This window comes from Equus caballus, chromosome 3 (genome assembly GCF_041296265.1).
Source record: "Equus caballus isolate H_3958 breed thoroughbred chromosome 3, TB-T2T, whole genome shotgun sequence".
Taxonomy (NCBI): domain Eukaryota; kingdom Metazoa; phylum Chordata; class Mammalia; order Perissodactyla; family Equidae; genus Equus; species Equus caballus.
The window spans coordinates 89,687,625-89,714,015 of NC_091686.1; the positions used below are offsets into that span (position 1 = coordinate 89,687,625).

The following is a 26,391-nucleotide window of genomic DNA, read 5'->3' on the forward strand; positions in this document are numbered from 1 at the left end:
CCCAAGCTTTGGGGAACTAAGCAGTGTTTCAAGGAGACAGCCAATTGGGCAAGTTTAAATATTAGACCATCTGTTGCTAAGCCACCCCAATCACATACGTTCCCACACCATATGATATATTAAATTAAATAACTGTCTTGGAAAACATGAACTTTATATTATATAAGTTAATATGAAAATGGGTTACAAACAATTTTATTCACAAGCATCTGTTGATCACTTTTTATGTGCCAGGCATTATATTAAGTGTTCAGATATATTGAATCATAATCTATACAAGCTTTCATTAATTTCTTTGGGTATTTAATTTCACAGAGTGTTACCAAGTGCCACCCTAATCTTTAATAGTCCTTCTGTAAAATTTATAATATAGGACAAGAACTCATATCACATTAAGATAATGAAATTGCCGGAATATGCTCTATAACATGCACATCAAGCACTGATACTCTCAATTTCCTAAATACCTCATTTGCCAAGTTTTTGGTTTCATAGCATCATTGAAATTCTGAAAACTGATATGTGAGATTTTGGGGTGAACTAGTTTGTATACTTTGCTTTCCAACTTTCCCAGATTCTCCAGCAGTTATTGAATTTGTGGATGGTCCTTGCTATCTTATATTCAGTCTTGTTACTACCAAAGTTGACCCTGCTCTGGCAGTGAACCATCTCTTACCTTGCAGGAGGCCCTTGGCTTGGCCTGTTTTTCACAAGACTGATGTGTGTAGCAAAACTTGCACAAATTTCACCAACATGAGGGTTTGATGGTGTGAAAGGGAAACCAAAATTCTTCCACTGATAGAGTATATATTATTTTCTTTCTTCTTTTTAGAGATTTTCCTTTTTTTGGCTAAAGAGATGCTTCATGGTCTTCACCTCATTTGCTAATGATTCTACTCAAGTGTTGAGTTCCAGCCTCCATTACAAGTCCTGTAATAAAATCTTTTAAAAGACATGTTATCTTACCTAATCCTCAAAACTAGTAGGTATTATAGAGTCAAAAAGGCTCTAGGGCTTTGTTGTACAATACAGCAGCCACGAGCCACACGCGGCTATTGAGCACATGAAACATGGCTAGTCCAAATCGAGATGTGTTTTAAGTGTAAAATATATACTGTATTTTGAAAACCTGGTATGGGAAAAATGTAAATTATGTCATTAGTAAATTTTTATATTGATTACATGTTGAAATGATAATATTCTGGATACATTGGGATAAATAAACTGTATTATTAAAGTAATTTTACCTATTTTATTTTTACTTTTTTAATGTGGCTACTAGAAAATTTAAAATTAGATATGTGGTTCAAATATTTTTGTGGGAGAGCACTGCCCTAAAAGCTGCAAAGCTTCTGATACAGGAAGGAATCTCAGTCTTTTTGCTTAGAATTACAAACACTTGAAGTTTATATTTTTAGAGGAGGGGTGTAAAACTTTCAATTGCCCTGAACAAGATAAACAGATATCAGGTGGGTTCCTGAAAATTAGTAGAGCGGTCAACCTTAGACAAAAGCAAGCTAAAAGGAATAATTAGATCACAGTCAAAAGACTTAACAAAGTTAAAAAAAAGAAAGAAAGGAAAGAACAGGACCAGGGTAAATTAGATCAATGAAATCATATCAGTGTCTAAGATAATAAAGTGCAATGAGAGAGGGACCACAATGGCTACAGACAGGGAAGGACATGCTGGTGTGGCTTAGGGATGTACATGATGGTGGGGCTGTGTGACCTCAGGCCCTAGGGGTGAGACAACTGGAAAGAAGGTAGGTAGAGTTATTACAATCAGTTATCTGCGTTGGTATCTCAGATCTATCTAGTTAGGAAGTGGCTCTGCTCTCATGCCTCAGAACAATGGTGTGAAACAGACATCATAAATACCGTGAACTCCATCAAACTTGAATGGTTCTGTTACTGGATGCATTGTCACAGTGAGAAGTCTGTGGTCTTTACTATTTCCACCAGACCCACGAGGAAACTGACGGTCAGAGGGGTTAAGCAATTTGCTCAAATCATGAAGCTAGTAAGAGACGACGTTAGATTTTAACCCAGTTCTGATTTTAAGTCTCATTGTTACCTTCTGTGTTCTTCCTCCCCTATCAAAGAAGATACAGTTTCTGCCTTTAAGTACCTCTCAGCCTAGTGAAGAAGTATTTATTGTTTTAAATTACAAATTATTTATTATAATCTGGACTCAATATGTCCTTTTTGGTTAGTTTGATGTTTCCTATGTTATTTTAAAATGCGCTCAGAATGTAAAGTGATCTAATGTAGTTCCTTGTCCAAGAAGTTTAATGTCTTGTTTTTGCATGGGAACAGATCTTAAGGACACGTCTTCGTGATTAAATTGGCATAGGGAACCAATTTGGCCTAGGGAAGTTTGTGGCTTAGAGTAAGGTGGTTCTGATTATAGTCTTTGGTGTTGATTGCTCAGTTCACTAGAATGATTGCTCCAATAGTGTCTCTTTCTTGCTTTCCCTTCTGCTTTAGATCTGAGTTTGTTGTAATCAGATTCTCACTTTTCCTGATTTTTATTGTGAAGGACCGATTTTTACCTATCTCTGCAATCTTATTGATTAGCCCAGTGTCTAGCACAGAGTTGATGCCTTGTCATCCATTCATGATATGAACACGTTTCTATGTAGTAAACATTTAACAAATAGAAATTGACTCTCTCTCATGGGCTAGGCAGGGCCCTGGGGATAGAATAGTATATATGGTTGTATGCCATTCTTGCAATCTGATAGGAGACAATGACACATCAGTGTGATAAACCTTGCCCATGTGTAAGCAAAGGGTGCTGTGGGAACACCTGGTTTGGTAAAAAGTTGAAAGATTTCCAGAGGAATTGCTATTTAAGCTGAGACCTCAGGGAAGAAGGCAAACAGAGGGAAAGGATTAGGGGACTGGTGGACAAGGAAAGGCATTCCTAGCAGAAAGAATGACAGCTAAAGACACTCTGGACTTGGAATTGTTCAGTTTGGAGTTTGGTTGGAGGGCATTGCCGGGAGAAGGGGTGAGAGTAAGAGGAGTGTGGGGAGAGAAGGGATAAGGGAGAAATGTTCAATCAACGTTGAAGGAATTATTTTAAAAAGCAATATACCACACAATGCAATTCATTAAGAATTTCTAAGATGACTTATTTAGAGTATACATTTTAGACCATTTTATCTTATAAGCATATTTTATGTAATTAAAAAAATTAAAATGGATTTCAACCTGATAATATGGGAGACCTCATATTCATAAATACATATGCATATGTATTATAAATCCACTTCATTATGATTCTATGGTCTGTACTATACTTATCGTTAGGGACATTTACCTCATGATAAATGGGCCTCATTAGTAGTGGTTTGAGGCATTATTATTTATTCATCTATAAAGGTTATGAAGCTTCTATTAATTCATTTTCCAGGAATAATTATTTTAAACTCCAAATGCTTTCTGATGAAGCTTTTATATGAAGAAGGTTAAAATAAATTCTACTTCTTAATTTGATCAGTTTATAAATTAGGAGGGAGGCAATAGGCTTGAATAACAGAATTGCATGAAGATACATATTGCAAACTCAATTTTAAGTCTTAGTCCTTTGGCAAAGATATTGTGTTCTTTCACTGGTCCATTAGGTTCTCTCAGTCTCTGGTAATTTAACTTCAAAACTGATATAACATTTTCTGTTGACGTGGCTTATAAGGATCAATGAATAAAATATAGTTTGCAATACTCCAAAGAATAATGTATTATTTATAAAAATTTGAAGTTACAACTGTTATCTCAAATCCAGTTCTTTTGTTTGTTTGTTTGTTTGGTGGATTCAAAGAGAAGGAATCCTAAGTAGGTGTTTAGAATTTTTTAAAAACATTAAAATCTGTACAGGGGCTGGCCGGTGGCACAGTGGTTAAGTTCGTGTGCTCTGCTTCACTTTAGCAGCCCCAGGTTTGCCGGCTGGGATGTTAGGCGTGGAACTACATACCACTCATCAAGCCATGCTATGGCAGCATCCCACACAGAAGAACAAGAAGGACTTACGACTAGGATATACAACTATGTACTGAGGCTTTGGAGAGAAAAAAAAAAGAGGAAGATTGGCAACAGATGTTAGCTCAGGGCCAATCTTCCTCACCAAACAAGCATAAAAAAACCCTGTACATTATTTTAATCTGTTAATGGATAAAGTTCATCTGTAATATTATTATGATAATTTTTGAAGCAAACTGCTTGGTGCCACAGTATACTCATTTCATTTTTGTTATTTATAAATCAATGATTCTTTACCTTTCTGAACCCAAAAGGATGCTCCAGGATGAAAGATTTCTCATTTGCATTTCTATCCTCACTCTCTATCACAAATAATGCTGATCCTGCAGACTATTCCTGAGCTATGTACAAATGGATATTAAGGTGAGCTTAAATTCACATAATTTTCATTTGTGACCTGACTCTTGGGGTTAGAAGACTAATAAAACATAAGCCACTTCTCTTGCCTTATGGAGTTGAAAAGGAAATGGAGAGATTAATGAAAAGACTGATCAGGATTGGAAACTAGGAATAAATAGAGTAAGTTTCCTCCCTGGATCCCACGCCTCCTCCATAAACATTTATTAAGGATCTACTACGAATCAAATACTGAAAAAGTCAAAGAAGAAAACAGTCACGTTACATGCAAAGCTTTATCAGTTTTGTGAACTGAAATCAGATTTTAGTTGTAAAGTATCTTCAACTATACGTAGCACATGAAGTTAAATATGCAATCATGACGTTTGATTGTAATAGAGCTTCGCGCATTTCCCTGTCACTTCAAAAACTATGGTAAAAGGACTACAAGAGCTTCACGCCCACGTGGTCTTCTTGCAATCACTGCTCGCACTCCAACATTTGCAGTAATTTCAGATTAGGAGCCTAGCATTTTTGTTATAATACAAACCTTTCGGCTCCCCACTCCTTTCCGCCTTGATGTAAGCGTAAAAAAACAGTTTTACTGGGCGAACAGGGCCGAGGGAGGTAAGGAAGGAAGGGAGAGACGAAAGGAGGGAGGTATGGAGGGAGGGAAGGACGGAAGCAGGGAATGAAACGAATGGAGGAGAGAAGCTGTCCTTTTTCCCATTTGTTTTCGGTTTCCTGCCCGCTTCTCCGCCAGCTGCCCAGTAGCATCTCCTCCTGGCTTGGTGCCCGGCCCCGCCCCCTAGCGTCGGAGCCAGGCAGCCAGGGGATGGCGCGTATCTCTTTAAATGACAGCTGTGGCTCGGGTCCCAGTACCCGGCTTGACGTCAGTGCCGCCTCCCAGGCTGCAAGGAGTAGTTAGCGCCGCCGTCCGCGCTCGGGGCTCGAGGCGCTCTCGCAAGCTGCCGGGGCGGCGAGTTTTCTTTGCTCCGGCCCCTCCTCCCGCCCTCCCCGCGGAGAGCCGAGCGCAGCCCGGGAGCCTCTTGCAAGTCTCTCTCACACTTCCCCGCCGTCGCCCCAGAGGAGCAGCCGCTCCTCCTCGCGCCGCCACCCCGCCGCCGCGCCCGCGGAGCTCCTCTCCCGCGCTTCACTCCCTCGATGGAGCCCGGGCGCCGCCGCCGCTGCCCCGAGCCCTGAACCGGGCCGCCCCGGCCGGAGGAACGTGCCGCCCGGCCCGAAGGTGCACCAGGCGCGCAGGGCGCGGGCTTCGGCAACGAGAAAGTGCTGCTCTCCCGGGTCACCTGGCCGGCGGCGGGGGGACCATGGCTTTGAAGGACACGGGCAGCGGCGGCAGCACCATCCTGCCCATTAGCGAGATGGTCTCCTCGTCCAGCTCGCCCGGCGCGCCGGCAGCCGCCGCCCCCGGGCCCTGCGTGCCCTCGCCCTTCCCCGAGGTGGTGGAGCTGAACGTGGGAGGCCAGGTCTATGTGACCAAGCACTCGACGCTGCTCAGCGTCCCGGACAGCACTCTGGCCAGTATGTTCTCGCCTTCTAGCCCCCGGGGCGGCGCCCGACGCCGGGGCGAACTGCCCAGGGACAGCCGGGCGCGCTTCTTCATCGACCGGGACGGCTTCCTCTTCAGGTACGTGCTGGATTATCTGCGGGACAAGCAGCTCGCGCTGCCCGAGCACTTCCCCGAGAAGGAGCGGCTCCTGCGCGAGGCCGAGTACTTCCAGCTCACCGACCTGGTTAAGCTGCTATCGCCCAAGGTCACCAAGCAGAACTCGCTCAACGACGAGGGCTGCCAGAGCGACTTGGAGGACAACGTCTCGCAGGGCAGCAGCGACGCGCTGCTGCTGCGCGGGGCGGCGGCCCCCGCGCCCTCGGGCCCCGGAGCGCACGGCGGCGGCGGTGGCGGCGGCGGCGCGCCGGACAAGCGCTCGGGCTTCCTCACGCTGGGCTACCGCGGCTCCTACACCACCGTGCGCGACAACCAGGCGGACGCCAAGTTCCGGCGTGTGGCGCGCATCATGGTGTGCGGGCGCATCGCGCTGGCCAAGGAGGTCTTCGGGGACACGCTCAACGAGAGCCGCGACCCCGACCGGCCGCCCGAGAAGTACACGTCCCGCTTCTACCTCAAGTTTACCTACTTGGAGCAGGCGTTCGATCGCCTGTCCGAGGCCGGCTTCCACATGGTGGCGTGTAACTCCTCGGGCACCGCCGCCTTCGTCAACCAGTACCGCGACGACAAGATCTGGAGCAGCTACACCGAGTACATCTTCTTCCGTAAGTTCGCGGGCTCCGCGTTTCCTCGTTCTCCCCGCCCCCTCGCCCACCCGCGGCGGGCTCGAGCCGGGCTGGAACCCGGAGCTGGCCGCTGTCCCGGGCCGGAGCTGGTTAACTAACGCGCGCAAGGGGCTCTCCGTGCACACATTGTTGACGCAGCAGATATGATTTACGGTTTCGCCCTTTGCCGCCTCCCTTTGACCTTCTTCTTCTCCAGCTCGGGAGCATGCAGTTCCCACGCAGTCCTCCTTAACTTTGTTGTTCTTGCCCTCTCGCCCCTCCCTGATCCTGGAGGCGCGGGGCACCCTTCTACTGCGGAGGGCGGGGAGGAGGCGAGAGACCAAGGCTGGGCGCAGAGGTCCTCTCCTCTCCGCCCGGCAGGAATCCTGGGGGTCAACTTGTGTGGCTTTCGTTGGTGTCCCTCCAAAGGGCAGCTTGGCATCCCGGCGTTGCGGGCGCCGCCGGGATTACCTGCTGTTGCGGCCGGTCAGACGCAGGAGCGTCCAATTACGAGTAGTTTCAGAAGGGGGCAACCAGAGAAGTGACGACTGTGTGTACTTCCTGAGCCCATGAGGGGGCCTGGGCGTGAGAGCGGCTGGTGGGAAAGGGGTCTCCATCGACCCGTAGAAACCTCAGATTTCCCCCCAGCCAGTTGTCATCTGCAAGTGCTAGGTGTTTTGGGCAGCGGAGGGTGCAGGGAACTAGAGTTTGGATGTATGAGCACTGCTGTCAGGCGTGGAGATTAGAGAGAGACATGGGGAGTGTGTGTGTGTGTGTGTGTATGTGTGTGATTGTGTTTCCTTTCTAAGCATCTCAAGTGCAAAAATGGGATTGAGTCCCCTTTCCCAGGGGGAATAAATGCAGTCATTTTCTGAAACTAGAGAAGGAGGGAGAAGATTTGGAAAGTATTTCGCATGATGCTTTTTGTAGGGCGCTTCAGGAGGGGGCTCTGTGGCTCAAGTCCAAGAACTCCACCAAATATCACTGGGGCTTGGGGGATGGGGAGGCGGGGCGGGCGCAATTTTCAGTGACGTTTATCAAGTGAGGAGGGCGACAACTAGAGGGCTGTTTGGACAAACGAAAAACCAGCTGGGATGGCAGCAAGAACATCATTTGGCAAACTTTTTTTTTTTTTTTTTTTGGCAGGACACGTGATGCTTTGAAAGTTGCCTGTTTGTTTGAGAGTAGCACTGACAGCCTATGATAGAAAGAGAACAGCTTTAATTTTATTTATTTATTTTGGTAATTCAGTCGCTGTTTGGGAACTAGACAATTTTTAGCGCTTTATTTTGACTGGAGAAGTGGAAAGGATTTCTTGCACAGGTGCCATCCTGACAGAAGGGCGGCTCATTGTTGTTCGTTCTAGTAACCTTCGAACCAGGGTGACAAAAACACAGCACACTGGATCTTAGAGTTAGATTCTCTTTTTTGATAGTGCTGGATTTCCTGAGAAAACCATTTCAACAGAGAAGCAAAGAAAGTGTCCACTGAAGTGGTAGATAAAAACATAATTGTCTTAATTATATCAGTGTTATTTGTTACACAGTAAAAAGATTGCTAGAAAAGCCACCAAAAGGAAGATAATATGTTATTGCTTATAGTATAAAATTGTGATCTCTTCAATGTATATTAAATAATTAAGCTATTTTTTAGTATCATTCTTTACATTTTATCCCTTATCAATGGGATCTTTATTAATGTTTTAGATTTTAAACATTTATGTCATTTCAACATGGATATATTTCCAAGCATTTCAGAAGATGAGATGAAATGAACTTTTGACTTTCTTGTGGTTAGTGATTTTTGTTAGAGAACATATAAGCATAAGTGTTCTGCAGTTAAGGTTCTTGCATTTTGGAATCTTTCAGAGTTTTGGTCTTTTTTTTTTCCCCCTAGAAAGTTGTGAACTTAAAAATGTGTATTACTTTGATTATGAGGTGATAATACAGGTTGTCTTGAAATTATGAAAATATGCTCTTAAAAATATATTGAAGTTGGAAGCTCAGTCAATTTAACTAATAAGATAATTTGAGAGATATTTGGAATTCAGAATATTTCACTTCTGGAGCTAGAAGACGTGTTAAACAACATAAAATAATTAATATTGTGAATAGCCATTTGCAGAGACTCACATACTTAATGAGCTCTGAGATTCATTCATAAAAATCCCAGAAATCTAAGGAAGAAACTCATAGCCTTCTTCATTGATTATCCTGTGGGGGGAAATAGGCAATTTCAGATTAAACGTTATTCTTTTGAAGTGGTATTCTACTCATTGACTAACCAAATGTAGTTGCCATTTTTTGTTTAGGTTGTAAAATTTATCTTGAATACTATTCTACATACATTTATTTTGTGTTTTGTATAGGTTGCAGCATATTTTCACAAATTATTTTGGATAGGATTCCTTAAAATATTGGTGAATAAAAATAATACTGTAAAATTTTTGTATTTCCATCCTATTCAGTTTAGGTAATGACATAAGTATAGAGAGTATAATTATCTTATTTAGCAACTCTATTTAAAAAGAGTGTCAGTGTTATTCATCAAAACAAAATTATTGGATGAACTTGTTTGTCCCCTGTGTTTCAGATGCAGAAGAGGGCCTTGTTGTCTTTTATTTCTCCCTTTGACAGTTCTTTCAACAAATGAAAGAATTGCTGCTCTAAAAAGCATAGAATTGTAGTTTATACACTTGAACATCAATTTCAGCTCCTCATTCCCCTCATGCCCCTTTACCCTGGTTTCCATATAGATGGGAAGAGAGGGGCAGATGGTTCAGTAATCTCAGACACTCCTGTTTGCCAAACGTGTGATCTTAGTTAAATTATTTACTTTCTCTGTGTCTCAGTGTCCTCACCTGTATAATGGGGGGTATTATATTACCAATTTTATAGGATAAATGTAAAGTGTTTAGACCAGTGCTTGACCTATAATAAAAGCTTAACAAATGTTAGCTGTTACAATTATAAGTAATATAGTACAGACTTTATTATTTTTGTCAATATTAAATTTTAATTTTTTTATATTAAGTATAGTTGATTTAATTGTAAAGTTAATTAGAAAATTATTTTGCAATTAAGTGATTACATAATAAACTTTCAGAAGTTTGAAACAACCAATTTAATAACCATCTTCTTTCCTGGAACTTGGATTTTTCACACCAAGTTCAAATCACCTGGGTTTACCAGTCATCCTTCAGTTAGTTTTTTGGGATTAACTCCAGCAGAACTCTTTTCTGATTCAGGGCCAAGAAGTATTTTAACACTCTCTACTAGGACTTGAAACTTTGGCAATATTTTCCAACAAACACTCAACTAGATTCATATCTCCTTAAGTGCTTGTATCCAAGTCATTGGGTTCTAATGCTCAAGGTTATATATAGGCTATTAAACATTAATGCCAGCTTCATTTGGCGACATGGGCACTTTTATTTATTCTCAGTCTTAACTCATTATTTTATCAAGTCTTTTAGACTTTAGACATTAGTACATAAGCATATACTAGTACTATTAAATTCCATATTACTCTTCTAATAGTGAAGATGGATTGTCCTTTCTTGAAGGCAAACAGAGTGATTTATTGTGCTTTCTGTTTTTCATGGGGTGTCTTTTAAGTGTAGTTGTGGCTGTTTTAGCAGGATCTAGAAGCAAAAAAAGGCATTTTATGTTGGCATTGTATTACATAGACAATAGGTAGTTATATGCTTGGAATGTTGTATGTGGAGACTACCCATAGTTAAAGTTAGCATTATATATCTCCTTTATTTCTCATAGTCGGTGAGTTTACAGAAAGATAGTACTGATTTATTGTTCATTTCTTATAGTGCTTTGAGTTTTGTACTCCATGTGTTTGGTATATCCTTTTTTCGTTGTGATGTATGAGAGTGCCAGATTTAGGAATTAATGCTATTCCTGAACTGGGCTGTGAAATCTAATTTGTCTTAATGGATTTTATATCCACTTCTTCAAATTCATTCTGATTTATTTCGCTGTTTTGGGTTGAAGAAATCTAGTTGAGTTGAACACGTTCAAACAGCTATTCAATCCCATGTTAGCAGGCCTGTTGGGTTAAACGCTTTCTAAGAAACATCTTTAAAAGTTGATCTGTCTTGATGCATACCTTTAAAATTGTATATTGTTTTCTAGTTTAAAAATACTTCTACTTGTATCACCAAACACAGTTTTATGGAACAGAATTTTGTTAATTATTTCTTTTTTAAGATGGTTCTTTTCTTCTTGAAGATTTACTAGTTGTTTTTATAATTATAAGGGGAAAATTTCTTCTGCAACCACATGGCTGGATGACTTTTGAAACAGTGGGGAAAAAATAAAAGGAATGGATAAAGTTTTGAAACACCAAGATTCTGATTTCGTGCAAACAGTTGCAGTAATAAAGGAGAGAGACATTTACAGAAACCTTGGAGTGCAAAAAGTTTGGAGGCTGTGCTGTGGCGTTGGCTGCTGTTTAAGGGCATTAAACTTTGATGTCTGCAATAGCACTGGCTCTAAACTTGATCTTTTTTCTAGGGTTATGGCTTTAGCTTTCCCCGCCACCCTTTCTACATCTTCTTGTTGCTCAACTGTTATGCAGTTAATGAAGCTGAAAGACTGAATGGCATTACAAGACTTATTTGGCAAAGTTCTTTCTCTTTTATAGCTTAGAGTGCTGGAACTCAGAATTTGTGTGTATGTGGGTGAGTGTGTGAGTAAGCCTTAGTTAGAAAGAAAAAAATAATCTCTTTGACAAAAAGAAATAATCTGTATGAAATTATCATCAATTATTATCTATTCTATTGTCATAAATTATTAGTTGACATTAGTAAAAAATGGGAAAATTATTGCCCACTTGTCATTTCAAAACTAACCCTTTTTTATTAGGAAAGTAATAACATGCAGTTTTAGTAATATTAAAAAAGTAAAATTTAAAAAATCACCACCAGTAACTGCTAATAAAATCTTGATTCATTTCCTTTCAGTCTTTTTTTCTGTGCAAATGTAGATGACCAATATATTTGTTAAAATTTTGGTTACACTATGTACATAGTTTGTATGCTGTCTGCTTGGTTTTATACATTTAATACATTGAAACATTTAATGACATTCTTCCCCATGACATTAAAATTTTTATTGACGTCTTAGATACTGAAAGGATAACACATATCCTTTGCCACAGACAGTATTATAAATAAATATTGGTGTTGAATATTTTCCCTGTAGGTTTAGGAAAAAAGTTGATTTTTTCAAATACAAAATGTATAATAAAATGAACATTTACTATGTGCCTAAATTTGTTTTGTGTTTTATATACGTTACTTTGTTTACTTCTCATAACATTCCTTGACCTTGGCATTAGTTCCCTAGTACATCAGTGAGGAAACTGTGACGTGGAGAGGTTTAGTAACATCCTTGGGGCCTAGAGCTGGTCTGGGGCAGAGCTGGAATTTGAAAAGTTCTCTCTTACTCCAAAGCCCTTCCTCTGAAACCTTTAAAAATGCCTGTTTGGGGTCCACCTGTGGACTAGTGGTTAAGTTAGAGGTGCTCCACTTTGGCAGCCCTGCTTGGGTTCCTGGGTGTGGATCTACAACAGATTGTGGGTGGCCATATTATGGCAGCAACCCACATATAAAACAGAGGAGGATTGGCACAGATGTTAGCTCAGGGGAATCTTCCTGTAGCAAAAAGAGGAAGATAGGCAACAGGTGTTAGCTCAGGGCAACTCTTCCTCAAAAAAAAAAAAAAAAAGAAAAATAATGCCTGTTTCATGTAGTCAATTGAAAGATATATTTCAATGTCTACAGATTACTTAGAACTTAGCTGTATAAGCAAAAAAGGGTGGTATGAACTGTATATGAATGAACCTAGTATTTCTTAATCTATGTAAAATTTCCATAAGAATGCCATAAATGTTTTGTCTTTACTTGATGAGAAGGTTAATTTTTATTGATTAAGGCTATCATACTCTTAAATATTTTTAAAGTTAAAGAAAATAAACCATTTGACTCAATTTAGTGCATTTTTGGGTAAACAAGTAATATTTATAGGTTTAATAAACTGACAGATTTTTTTTTCTTTTTCTTTTTTAATTTTTTTTTTGAGGAAGATTAGCCCTGAGCTAACTGCTGCCAATCCTCCTCTTTTTTTGCTGAGGACCACTGGCCCTGAGCTAACATCCATGCCAATCTTCCTCTACTTTATACGTGGGATGCCTACCACAACATGGCTTTTGCCAAGCCGTGCCATGTCCGCACCTGGGATCTGAACCGGCTGACACCGGGCCACCGAGAAGCGGAACGTGAGAACTTAACCACTGTGCCACTGGGTCGGTCCCTAAACTGACAAATTTAAACAGTGTTGAGGTAGTCATATACTCCTGCAGAAAATTAATTTTTATCTTGTGTAATAAAACACATTTTATGTGTTCTTAGAAAGTGGCAAGTGAAGAGGCTATTTGAGTTGAAGTCCATTTTGTTAATTATATTTAGTTTATTGGTCCTAAATATTGGTTAATGCCATTAAGTTATATACTTGGTATAATTAGGTTCAAAAAAGTATCAAATACCTGTTGGATATCGGGATTGGCTCTTGGTATTTTTGAAGCTTTAAAGTATTGTGGAGATATAATCACCCTTCAAGCTGTATTTAATTACAGATATCATTTGTAAAGCCTCTTTTGAATTGATTTCAGGGTATTTAAGTGAACTGTCAGCATTTAGCAGCCACAATCCTGCAGAACGTGCTAGTGGCTTCCCTAATCGAGTTCATTCTTTGAGTAGTGGGAGACTACCGCCCCAGGGGTTTTGCAAGGACTTGCCTAAAGATGGGAATACCTCTCTTCACAGGATTTCAGAATCACTTCAGTAGGTAGCTTAAATGCTTCATAAGTTCTAAGGGTGATGGTGAACGTCCAGCTGTTGACTTGAATATCGACGTCCTGTGCCTGTCATCTGTGTACTTCTCATCATTTGTTTCTGCAAGTGAGCGTTTCATGAAACCTAATTATCCTACAAGGTTAGTTGTATTTTGCACTTTCAAAAACAAAAATATATGAAGTATTTTTTGCTGAGCTTTTCTAACCCATGGGATATTAACTACTAGTCTCATAGCCATGTAATCCCGAGTGACCCCTTGCAATAGAATCCTTCTACACTTAGCCTCTGCGCTTCTCTATCTTTTCATAGTACACTAGGTAGAGGGCCTTCATTTTATTTCCTACAATATGTAATTCTCTCTCTTTTTTTTTTTTTCTTGATGTAACTTACCTTTTTTCCCCAGCTTTATTGAGATATAATTGACCTATAACATTGTGTAAGTTTAAGGTGTACAACATGATGTTTTGATACATTTGTATATTGTGGTGGTTACCACTATAGCCTTAGCTAACACCTCCATCATGTTACATAATTACCATTTCTTTTTGGTGGTGAGAAATGTTTTACTCTCTTAGCAGCTTCCAAGAATATAGTATAGTACTAACTGTAGTCACAATGTTGTGCATTAGATCCCCAGAAATTATTCATCTTCCAACTGCAAGTTTGTGCCCTTTGACCAGCATCTCCCCATTACCCCCATGCTCCCCATTCCCTGGTAACCACCATTCTTACTCTCTGTTTCTACAAGGTCAACTTTTTCAGATTTCATGTATAAGTGATATCATACAGTATTTGTTTTTCTCTGATTTATTTCACTTAGCATAATGCCCTCAAGGTCCATCCATGTTGTTGCAAATGGCAGGATTTCCTTGCTTCTTATGACTGAATAATATTCCATTGTATACATGTGTACCACTTCTTCTGTATCCATTCATCCATTGGTGGATGCTTAGGTTGTTTCCCTATCTTGGCTACTGTGAATAATGCTGCAATGAACATGGGAGTGCAGATATCTGTTTGAGCTACTGTTTTCATTTCCTTTGGCTATGTCTACTCACAAGTGGGATTGCTGGATCACGTAATTATCTCTTTTCATGTTGATCTTCCTCATCAGCCTACTCTCTCCTTCAGAGTGGCGCCAAGTCTTATTTTTTGTGTTCTCAGCCGCCTCGGTTCAGTGGCTAGTACTACGTTAAGAACTCAACTAATATTTCTTTTTTGAATGAAAGCGTCAATTAATGAATGAACCAAAGATGTTGGAGGTTCTATTAAGGTAGTCACTGAATTAAGGTTTAGTTTCACTTCAATTTAAATTGCACTTATTGAGCAATTACCAGGCTACAGTTTGGGCATGACATACAAATGTGAATGACAGAGACCTTTCATTTAAAGTGATCACAGTGAACTTTATGTAAAAATAGCAAATTAAGTTATAGAGGGGTTATTTAGTGTATTAGCAAGAAGCACACTAATGACATGAGAAGCTGTTGTATAGGCACCTATAAAGAATGAAAGTAAATGAAATGCTAACTAAACTATGGGACAGATTAAAATAATGTTGTAAGTGAACCTGTTAGAATTGTAAACATACACACAGCTGCACACACACATTTATTTATTTATATTTAAATTATTGGTGGGATAAAAGGTATAAGGGATCAAAAATTAGCTTACTTTTTTTTTAATGTATGAAAAACGTTGGGCAAATGCTCAGTGATACAGCCTACCTGCAACCACATTGTTGAGTACTTGCCTTCAAACAATCTCAGAATGTGGAGTGGCTGCTGCCAGACATGGTCAGGCCCTGTTGTGGTATAACATAAGTTCAGGAATTATTAGCTGTCCTGGTAGGTGTTTGCAAAGGTGAGGAGCTAATTAACTCTAATATTACCACCACACCCTTAGTTTTTAAAAGGTGCCTTAAAATATGCTTAACAGGTATTACTGTTTTATGATCAATATTACAGTATGAATTTTACTTATACTCATTAACCTTGTGTTAAGGTAGTTAATAAAAATAAATCAACTTTTCTGGCAATAACAACACATAGTTTCATGATACCTACTAGGATGCTCATTGGTTCTATGTTCATTTGCAGGTTAAACATTGTTCAATGCTTGTTCAGCAGTTAAGCTTAGAACATTCTTTCTACCATATTGTAACCATTTTCCTATTAAATCCTACTTATATAGGGAAAAATAAGTTAAATACAATAAAAGAATATAATAAAGAAATATAAAGTGTTGACTTCAGGTCACTAGAATATTAAGTGATTTAACCATTCAGTTATGTTACTTCCATTTCTTTCCCCAGTTATAGTAACAAAAAAAATATTCTCTATATTAAGAATTCATGATATATTGCTCTTCTCATCATTGTGTATAGTTAAATATTTTGTCTAATTTCTGTTATAAGGAGAATAGGGAGAGCAGTACTGTGTTGAGGAAGAGATAATACCAGAATTTCTTGGCCCCCACTCCTAAGAAGTAAAAACCCCGAATGGTTTAACACTTTATACTCAAATTCCTTGACAGACTCTGGCTCTAGCTTTGAGATCTTGGGAAAATAATTTAATCTCCCTCCTGAAGGGAAAGTGAGGGGAAAAATAACACTCATCTCACAGGTTTGTTATGAGGGTTAAATGAAATAATCCAGATAAAACACTTAGAAGAATATTAGACAGGCACAAATTAAATGTTCAGTATATGTTAGCTGTCCTTATTTATTAACTGAAGGGCCTTGAAGTACATGACTAATCTCATTTCTTTACATTATTAATTCTCAGTACCAGATTTCTTCTCTTTTTTAAAATTTATTTTACTGAGGTCACATTGGTTTATAATATATAAATTTCAGGTGTACATCGTTATATTTTGACTTCTGTATACACTGCATCGTATTCACCACCAAAAGTCTAGTTTCCATCCATCACCATACTCATGTGGCCATTACTCCTTTCAGCCTCCCCCTACTCCTATCTCCTCTGATAACAACCAGTCTGTTCTCTGTATCTATGTCTTTGTTTATCTTCCACATATGAGTGATGTCATATGGTTATTTTCTTTCTTTGTCTGACTTATTTTGCTTAGCATAATACCTTCAAGGTCCATCCCTGTGGTCACAAATGGCATGATTTCATCTTTTTTATGGCTGAGTAGTATTCCATTGTGTATATATAACACATCTTCTTTATCCATTCATCTGTTGATGGGCATGTAGGTTGTTTTCAAGTCTTGGCTATTGTGAATAATGCTGCAATTAAAATAAGGGTGCAAGTATCTTTTTGAATTAGTGTTTTCATGTTCTTTGGGTGAATACCGAGACGTGGAATAGCTGGAAAATATGGTAATTCTGTCCTAAGTTTTTGAGAAGTCTCCTTGCTGTTTTCCATAGTGTCTGCATCAGTTTACATTCCCACCAATAGTGTGTGAAGGTTCCCTTTTCTCTGCATCCTCTCCAACACTTGTTATTTCTTGTCTTATCAATTGTAGTCATTTTGAGAGGTGTGAGGTGATATCTCATTGTAGTTTTGATTTGCATTTCCCTAATAATTAATGATGTTGAACACCTGTTCATGTGCTTGTTGGCCATCTGTATATCTTCTTTGGAAAAAATGTTCAGATCCTTTGCCCCCTTTTTTTTGCTGAGGAAGATACTCCTGAGCTCACATCTGTTGCCAGTCTTCCTCTTTTTGTGTGTGAGCCACCACAACAGCATAGCCACTAACAGATGAGTGGTGTAGGTACATGCCCAGGAACTGAACCCCGGGCAGCCAAAGTGGAGCGTGCTGGACTTATCCACTAGGCCATTGGGGCTGGCCCTTTGCCCATTTTTTAATTGGGTTGGTTTTTCTTTTGTTGTTGAGTTGTATGAGTTCTTTATATATTTTGGACATTAACCCCTTATCGGATATATGATTTGCAAATATCTTCCAATTACTAGGTTGTCTTTTTGTTTTGTTGATGGGTATTTTTTTTTGCTGCACAGAAGCTTTTTAGTTTGATGTAGTCCTGTTTGTTTATTTTTCCTCTTGCCTGAGGAGATATGATATTCAAAAAGATACTGCTAAGACCAAAGTCAAAGAGCATACTGCCTATGTTTTCTTCTAGAAGTTTTATGGTTTCAGGTCTTATATTCAAATCTTTAATACATTTTAAGTTAATTTCTGTGTATGGTGTAAGATAATGGTCTACTCTCATTCTTTTGTGTGTTTCTGTCCAGTTTTCCCAACACCATTTATTGAAGAGACTTTTCTCCATTGTATGTTCTTGGCTCCTTTGTTGAAAATTAGCTGTCCATAGATGTGTGGGTTTATTTCTGGGCTCTCAGTTCTGTTTCATTCATCTGTGTGTCTGTTTTTCTGCCAGTATCGTGCTGTTTTGATGTCTATAACTTTGTAGTACATTTTGAAATCAGGGAGTATGTTATCTCCAGCTTTGTTCTTTTTTCTCAGGGTTGCTTTGGCTATTCAGGGTCTCTTGTTGTTCCATAGAAATTTAAGGATTCTTTGTTCTACTACCCTGAAGAATGTCACTGGAATTCTGATTGGCGTTGCTTTGAAACTATAGATTGCTTTAGTAAATATGAACATTTTAACTATGTTAATTCTTCCAATCCAAGAGCACAGAATATCTTCCTGTTTCTTTATGTTTTCTTCAATTTCTTTCAATAATGCCATGTAGTTTTCAGTGTATAGGTCTTTCACCTCCTTGGTTGAATTTATTCTTGGATACTTTATTCTGTTTTTTGCGATTGTAAATGGGATTGTATTCCTGATTTCTCTTTCTGCTATTTCACTGTTGGTGTACAGAAATGCAACTGATTTTTGTATGTTGATTTTGAACCCTGCTACTTTACTGTATTTGTTAATTATTTCTAATAGTTTTTGGTGTATTTTTTAGGGTTTTCTCTATATAGAATCCTGAATCATGTCATCTGCAAAGAGTGAGAGTTTTACTTCTTCCTGTCCAATTTGGATCCCTTTTATTTATTTTTCTTGCTTAATTGTTCTGGCTAGGACTTCCAGTAGTATGTTGAATAAGAGTGGTGAGAGTGGGCATCCTTGTTTGTTCTTGTTCTTAGAGGAATAACTTTCAGTTTTACACTGTTGAGTGTGATATTGGCTGTGAGTTTGTCATATGTGACCTTTATTATCTTGAAAACCTTTCCTTTTATACCCGTTTTATTGAGTTTTCCTCATAAATGGTTGTTGAATCTTGTCAAATGCTTTCTCTGCATCTATTGATATGATCATGTGATTTTAATTCTTCATTTTGTTAATGTGCTGTATCACATTGATTGATTTGTGGATGTTGAACCATCCTTGCGTCCCTGCAATAAATTCCACTTGATAGTGGTGGATGATCCTTTTACTGTATTGTTGTATTCAATTATTAACATTTTATTGAAGGTTTTTGCATCTCCATTCATCAGCGATATTGGCCTGTAATTTTCCTTTTCTCATGTTATCCTTGTCTGGTTTTGGCATTAGGATAATGTTGGCCCTGTAAAATGAGTTAGGAAATGTTCCATCCTATTCAATTTTTTGGAAGAATTTGATGTAAGATAAGTATTAAATCTTGTTTGAATGTTTGGTAAAATTCACCAGAGAAGCCATCTGGTCCTGAGCTTTTGGTTTTTAGGAGGTTTTTGATTGCTGCTTCAATGTCTTTACTTGTGATTGATCTATTCAGATTCTCTCTTCCTTCTTAATTCAGTTTTGGAAGGTTGTAGGATTCTAAGAATTTATCCATTTCTTCTAGATTACTCAATTTTTGGCATATAGGTTTTCATGGTATTTGTTGTAATTTCTCCTCTTTCATTTCTGATTTTATTTGAGCCTCCTCTTTTTTTATCTTAGTGAGTCTAGTGAAGAGTTTGTCAATTTTGTTTCCATTTGCAAAGGGCCAGCTCTTAGTTTCATTGATCCTTTCTATTCTCTTTTCAGTCTTTATCATTTATTTCCCCTCTGATTTTTATTATTTCCTTTCCTCTACTGACTTTGGGCTTCATTTGTTTTTCTTTTTCTTGTTCTTTTAGGTAAAATGTTAGATTTTTTTTTTTTTGAGGAAGATTAGCCCTTAGCTAACTTCTGCCAATCCTCCTCTTTTTGCTCGGGAAGGCTGGCCTTGAGCTGACATCTGTGCCCATCTTCCTCTACTCTATATGTGGGACGCCTACCACAGCCTGGCTTGCCACGCGGTGTCGTGTCCGCACCTGGGATCTGAACCGGTGAACCCTAGGCTGCTGAAGTGGAATGTGCGCACTTAACTGCTGCGCCACTGGGCCGGCCCCTAGGTTGTTTTTTGAGATTTTTCTTATTTCCTGAGGTAGGTCTGTATTGCTATATACTTCCCTTTTAGTACTGCTTTTGTTGCACCCCATAAGTTTTGGTATGTTGTGCTTTCATTTGTCTCCAGGTATTTTTTTATTTCTTCTTTGATTTCTTCATTCATCCAATAGTTGTTCAGTGGTGTGTTGTTTAGTCTCCAGATATTTGTGGCTTTTCCAAATTTCTTCTTGTAGTTGTTTTCTAGTTGCATACCATTGTGGTTGAAAAAGATGCTTCATATGGTTTCAATCTTCTTAAATTTATTGAGGCTTGTTTTGTTTCCCAACATTTGGTCTGTCTTTGAGAATGTTCCATGTAGACTTGAAAGGAATATGTATTCTTCTGCTTTTGGGTGGAACATTCTATAAATATCTATTAAGTCAATCTGGTCTAGGGTTTCATTTAAGACCAATGTTTCCTTGTTGATTTTCTGTCTGGGTGATGTATCCATTGATGTATGCAGGGTGTTGAGGTCTCCTACGATTATTGTATTGCTGTCAATTTTTCCCTTTAGGTCTATTAATAGTTGCTTTGTATACTTTGGTGCTCCTATATTAGGTACATATATATTAATAAAGGTTATGTCTTCTTGATGGAATGTCCCTTTTATCATTGTATAATGTCCAACTTTGTCTCTTATTGTCTTTTTGGGCTTGAAGTCTGTTTTGTCTGATTTATGTATAGCTACACCCACTTTGTTTTGGTTGCCATTTGCTTAGGGTATCATCTTCCATCCCTTCACTCTGAGTCTGTGTTTTTTTGTAATACTGAGGTGAGTCTCCTGGAGGCAGCATATTGTTGGGTCTTGTTTTTTAATCCATCTGGCTGCTCTGTATCTTTTGATTGGTGAATTCAATCTGTTTACATTTAGGGTGATTATTGATATATGAGGACTTAATACTGTGATTTTTGTCTTTTGTTTTCTTGTTGTTCTATATTTCCATTGTTTTTTTTTTTCCTTATATTTCTGTCTGCCAGTTTGGTGGTTTTCTGTGATGTTTTTCTCAGTTTCCTTTTTTTTTTTTTTAATGTTTTGTGACTCTGCTCTGATTTTTTGTTTTGTGGTTAACATGAGGTTTGTATAAAAGATCTCATAGATGAGATAGTCCTTTTTTTGCTGATAGCAATATATCTCCATTAGCCTAAGGAGGTTCTGTCCTTTTCTTCTTCCCCTTCTATATTTTTGTTGTCACAAATTATCCTTTTTTGTATTGTAAGTTTGTTAACCAATTGAAGTGCTTATAGTTATTTCTGATACTTTCTTTCCCTTTAGCCTTTATGTTATAAACAAGTTTTTACTAACCTATTGTGATATAGAGTTGAAATTTTCTGATTCTGTCTCTCTCTTTATCACCTTCCTCAAAGCTTTATCACCTTTGCCTTTTTGTTTCAGGTAGGAGGGTTCCTTTCAACATTTCTTTTAAGGCAGGTCTAGTGACACTGAGCTCCCTCAAGTTTTGTTTGTCTGGGAAAGCCTGTATTTCTCCATCATATCTGAAAGATAACTTTTCTGGGTAAAGTATTCTTGGCTGATAGTTTTTGCCTTTTGCTATTTTGAATGTATCATTTTGCTCTCTCCTAGCCTCTAGAGTTTCTGCTGAGAAATCTGCTGATAGCCTGATGAGGATTCCTTTGTAAGTTGTGTTCTTTTCTCTGACTGCCCTTGATATTCTTTCCTTGTCATTGACTTTTGACAGTTTTAATATAATGTGCCTTGGAGAAAGTCTTTTTGCATAGAGATAATTAAGAGTGCTGTTAACTTCATGTACTTGTATATTCAGTGCTTTCTTCAGGTTTGGGAAGTTCTCAGCTATTATTTCTTTGAATAATCTCTCTGCTCCTTCATCCCTCTCTTCTTTTTCTTGGATATCCATTATCCTTATGTTGATTTTCCTAATCAAGTTGGATGTTTCTCATGGAGCTTCTTCATTTTTTTAAAAATAAATTTTCTCTGCTCTTCCACTTGAATCATTTCTAGATTTCTGTCTTCAAGTTTGCTAATTCCCTCTTCCATATGGTCTGCTCTGTGTCTAATGTTTTCTACTTTATGTTTTATCTCATTAATTGTTCTCTTTATCTCAGAATTTGTTTGGCTTTTTTTTAGAGTTTTAATCTCTTTGGTGAAGTACTCCTTCTGTTAATTAATTTTATTCCTGAGCTCATTCAGTTGTCTTTCTTTGTCCTCTTATAACTCATTGCATTTCTTCATGACAGCTATTTTGAATTCTCTGTCACTTAGATCACAATATTCTGTGACTTCAAGATTAGTTTTTGGATTGTTGTCATTTTTTTCTGTTCTGCTGTGTTACTGTAGTTCTTCATGGTACTTGGTGAGTTGATCCTCTGCTGGCACATTTATGGTAGTAAACACTTTTCTTCTTTTGGTAAGGCTTTGGTAACTTTGGTTCTGAGCTGCTTCTGGTTGTTTGGAGCCTGCACTTTTTGCCCTCCACTGCCTCTGTGGGAGGCACTGTCAGTGCCCTCCTTGTGCTGCTTGTGATTCTGAGATTGCCGGTGCCTTGCTACTTATGATATTGCTGCAGTCTCAGGTGTCCTCACGAGGGTCCCCAGGCTGTGAGCACTTCTGCTGCTTCCAGGATTGCCTGGGTCTTGTGTTCTCCCAGTGACTCTCTGCAGGCTCTCCATGGGCTCAGGTTCTGCTGCCATGCTGCTATATGCACCACCTGTGCTGCTGCTCCCAGGTTATCTGGGGGTGCTGACAGCACTGCTGCTAGGGCCACTGGGTTCATAGATGTCATTACCACTGCAAGGGGCCTGCTCTCTTATATGCAGCCTGCTTCTGGTAGGGCTGATGTCAGGGGTACTGCCACTAGGGGCTGAATCATGGATATTGGTGTGGTTCCTGAAGCCTCAGGTTGCAGGTGCCACCTGCCACTGCTGTGGGAAGGGTAGTGGCTAAGCTGTGAGTCCTGATGCTGCTCCTGAAGCCTCTGGTCTCTGGTGCCAGTGCAGTTTTTGGAACCTCAGGTTACAGCCACTGCCTCTGCTAGAGGTATCATGTTTTGGATACAGCCCTTGCTTCTAGAAAGACCTGCATCAGAGTAGTTGCTGCTGGGGAATAGGGAAGGGGCTGGGTCACTGGTACAGCTGTATTTCCTGAAGTGTTATGTCACAGGAACCACCCAGCACTGCTGGGAAAGGGACAGGGACTAAGCTGTGAGGGCAGTTATTGTTCTTGCACCCTCTGGTCTCTGGTGCTGCTGTGCTTTTTGGAACGTTAGGTCAGATCATTACTGCCACTGCCAGAGATATCCACATTTTGAATCACTGCTACTGGGGGAGGAGGAGGGGGCTTCTCCCCTTGTTCAACTTCCTCCCAGAGGTCTGGGTCACCCACCTTCAGGTGTATAGATGCGTGAGCTTAGGTATTCTGGTGTGCTGTGCAGGGAGACCTTTGTTGGTCGATGGATGTCTTACTGGTTGTAACTTAGAGGGGAGAGACAAAGGGAACAACTCACTCCATCATGATGCTGACATCAGTCCATCCTCTTTTTCTTTTTGAGGAAATTGGTAGCAATATCCATTCAAAATTGCTCTAGAAAGATCTCATTATCATTAATGAAAAATTTAAGAAAAGTTATTGACCTACTAAGTATAAAATCAATTGTAACATATTGTTAAAATCAGTTTATTTTAGTTGGATCTTCATTGCTCAGGAAAAAAATGTACTCTTCTAGGTCTAGTGCTCGTCACTGGTTAATTTTGACACAATGAACAAGAATACTGGTATTCAAGGGTTATTGTTTCAAACTATGGGGTGTTTTAGGCAAAGCACCTCTTAGTCATACTCTATATTTCTATTTTGGATGAAGGCTTCTAGTTTTGATTTTTGAGAGTTTTGTGCAGGAGAACAAATTATCACAAGGCCAGGTGGGCTCCAACATTGCTCAGAGTTTGGGCATTTGTCCAAAAATTTCAGGCTGGATTTTAGATTCAAATCCATATCTCTATAATTTTGAGAAAACTATTTTAGCTTTCAACTCAATCAACTCCTATTGAAACCATGCTACACATTTTGCATATAAATTTTCTAGTTCCTAAAAGTCCAGGTATTTGAAGAAAGTAGAGAGATCTAAGACGGTTGCCAGCAACCATTCAAGGGTAATTCTCTGATATTTTGACCTCTTTTCTTCTGTTTGGTGAAGACTGCATCTAGGATATCTCTTTGCAAGTGGAAGGTAAGGATTAATGTATATAATTCCAAAGTGACTTTTTTTTTTAAGTTTAAGGTGTACAGCATTTTACTTTGATACACTTACATTTTGAAATATGATTGCTGATGTAGCAGTATTTGTCATGTTACATAACTATAGTGCATTATTGTCTACATTCATTATACTGTGTATTAGATCTCTATGGCTTATTTACTACTTGTTACAAATTTGTAGCCTTAAACACCATCAGTCTTAGCTCCCCTCCTGACCCTGTCCTTGATAACCACTATTTGACTCTGTTTTTTACAGGTTTAGCTTTTGTAGATTCCACATTTGAGTGATACCATATGGTACTTATCCTTCTCTGTCTGACTTATCTTGCTTAGCATAATGTGTTCAAGGTCCATCCATATTGTCACTAATGGCAGGGTATCCTCCTTTCTCATGGCCAAATAATATTCCATTGTGTATATGTACCACATCTTTTCTATCCATTCATCCATTGATAGGCATTTGGGTTGTGTCCCTATCTTGGCTATTGTGAATAATGCTGTGATAAATGTGACAGTGCATATACCTCGAAGTCTTGTTTTCATTTCTTTTGGGTATATACCCAGAAGTGGAAATGTTGGATAGTATGGTAGATCTATTTTTAATTTTTTGAGGAATCTCCAAACTTTTTTCCATAGTCGTTGGACTAATTTACATTCACACCAACAATGTATAAGGGTTCCCTTTTCACCACATCCTAACCAGCACTTGTCTCTTGTCTTCTTGATGATAGCCATTCTCACAGGCGGAGGGTGATATCTCATCATTGACCATTTTGATGTCCTCTTTGGAAAACCATCTATTTAGTTCTTATTCTTATTTTTAAATTGGATTTTTAGTTTTTTTGTTATTAAGTTGACTTAGTTCTTTATATATTTTGGATATTAATTCCTTGTCTGATATATGGTTTGCAAAAATTTTCTCCCATTCTGTAGGTTGTCTTTTCATTTTGTTAATTGTTTATGTTGCTGCGCAGAAGCTTTTGCGTTTAATGTGGTCCCATTTGTTGATTTTTTCCTTTATTGTTTGTGCTTTTGGCATCATCTCCAAAAAGTCATTGCCAAGACCAATATTGATGAGCTTCTTCCTTATGTTTTCTTGTAGGAGTTTTGTGGTATCAGGTCTTATGTGTAAGTGTTTGATCCATTTCAAGTTAATTTTTGTGAGTGGTGTAAGATAGGGGTCAAATTTTATTGTTCTGCATGTGTTTCTCCAGTTTTCACAGAACCATGTGTTGAAGAGAGTATTCTTTCCCTGTTGGGTTTTCTTGGTTCCCTTGTCAAACATTACTTGACCATATAATGCCAGGATTTAATTCTGTGATCTATATTCTTTTCCATTGGTTGATGTGTCTATTTTTGTGCCAGTACCATACTGTTTTTATTATTAAAGTTTTGAAGTGTAGTTTGAGATCTGGAAGTGTGATAACTTCAGCTTTGTTGTTTTTTCTCAGGACTGCTTTGTCTTTTGGGGGTCTTTTGTGGTTTCACACAAATTTTAGGATTGTTTTTTCTATTCCTGTGAAGAATGACTTTGGTATTTTGTTTGTGTGTCTGTGTGTGTGTGAGACAAAGATTGACCCTGAGCTAACATCTATTGCTAATCTTCCTCTTTTTGCTTGAGAAAGATTGTCCCTGAGATAACATCTGTGCCAATCTTCCTCTGTTTTTTTGTAAATGCAATGCTGACACCACTTGATGAGCGATGTGTAGGTCTGCACCTGGGATCCAAACCTGTGAACCCTGGGCTGCCGAAGCTGAGTGCATGACTTAACCACTACGCCACCAGACTGGCACCTATCTTTGGTATTATGATGGAGATTGTATTGAATATGTAGATGGCATTGGGTAATATGGCCATTTTAACAATGTTAATTCTTGTGATCCATGAACATGGGATGTCTTTCCACTTGTTTGTTTCTTCTTCAATTTCTTTCAGCAATGTCTTGTCGTTTCCATTGTATAGAGCTTTCTCTTTCTTGGTTAAGTTTACTCCAAAGTATTTTATTGTTTTTGATGCTATTGTGAATGGGGTAGTTTTCTTTATTTCTTTTTCAGATGTTTCATCATTAGTGTAAAGGAATGCAACTGATTTCTGTATGTTGATTTTGTATCATGCCACTTTACTGAAATCATTGATTAATTCCAACAGTTTTTGACTGACTCTCTGGGATTTTAGATATATAAGATCATATCATCAGCAAATAGTCACAATTTTACTTCTTCCTTTCCAATTTGGATGCCTTTCATTCTTTGTCTTGTCTAATTGCTCTAGCTAGGACTGCCAGTGAGAT

The 26,391-nt window shown here is 38.9% G+C and overlaps 1 protein-coding gene across 2 annotated transcripts in view; it reads left to right on the plus strand.

The window, feature by feature from the left end:
* Positions 1 to 819: 819 nt before the first annotated feature.
* The window catches only part of KCTD8 (potassium channel tetramerization domain containing 8), a 255,297-nt gene continuing 229,725 nt past the window's right edge, over positions 820 to 26,391 (plus strand). For both annotated transcript variants that reach the window (XM_023638153.2, XM_070262504.1), the window contains exon 1: positions 820 to 6,669. In XM_023638153.2, coding sequence (XP_023493921.1) covers positions 5,232 to 6,669 — 1,438 coding nt within the window. In that variant the 5' untranslated portion in view covers positions 820 to 5,231. The remainder of the gene's footprint in view (positions 6,670 to 26,391) is intronic.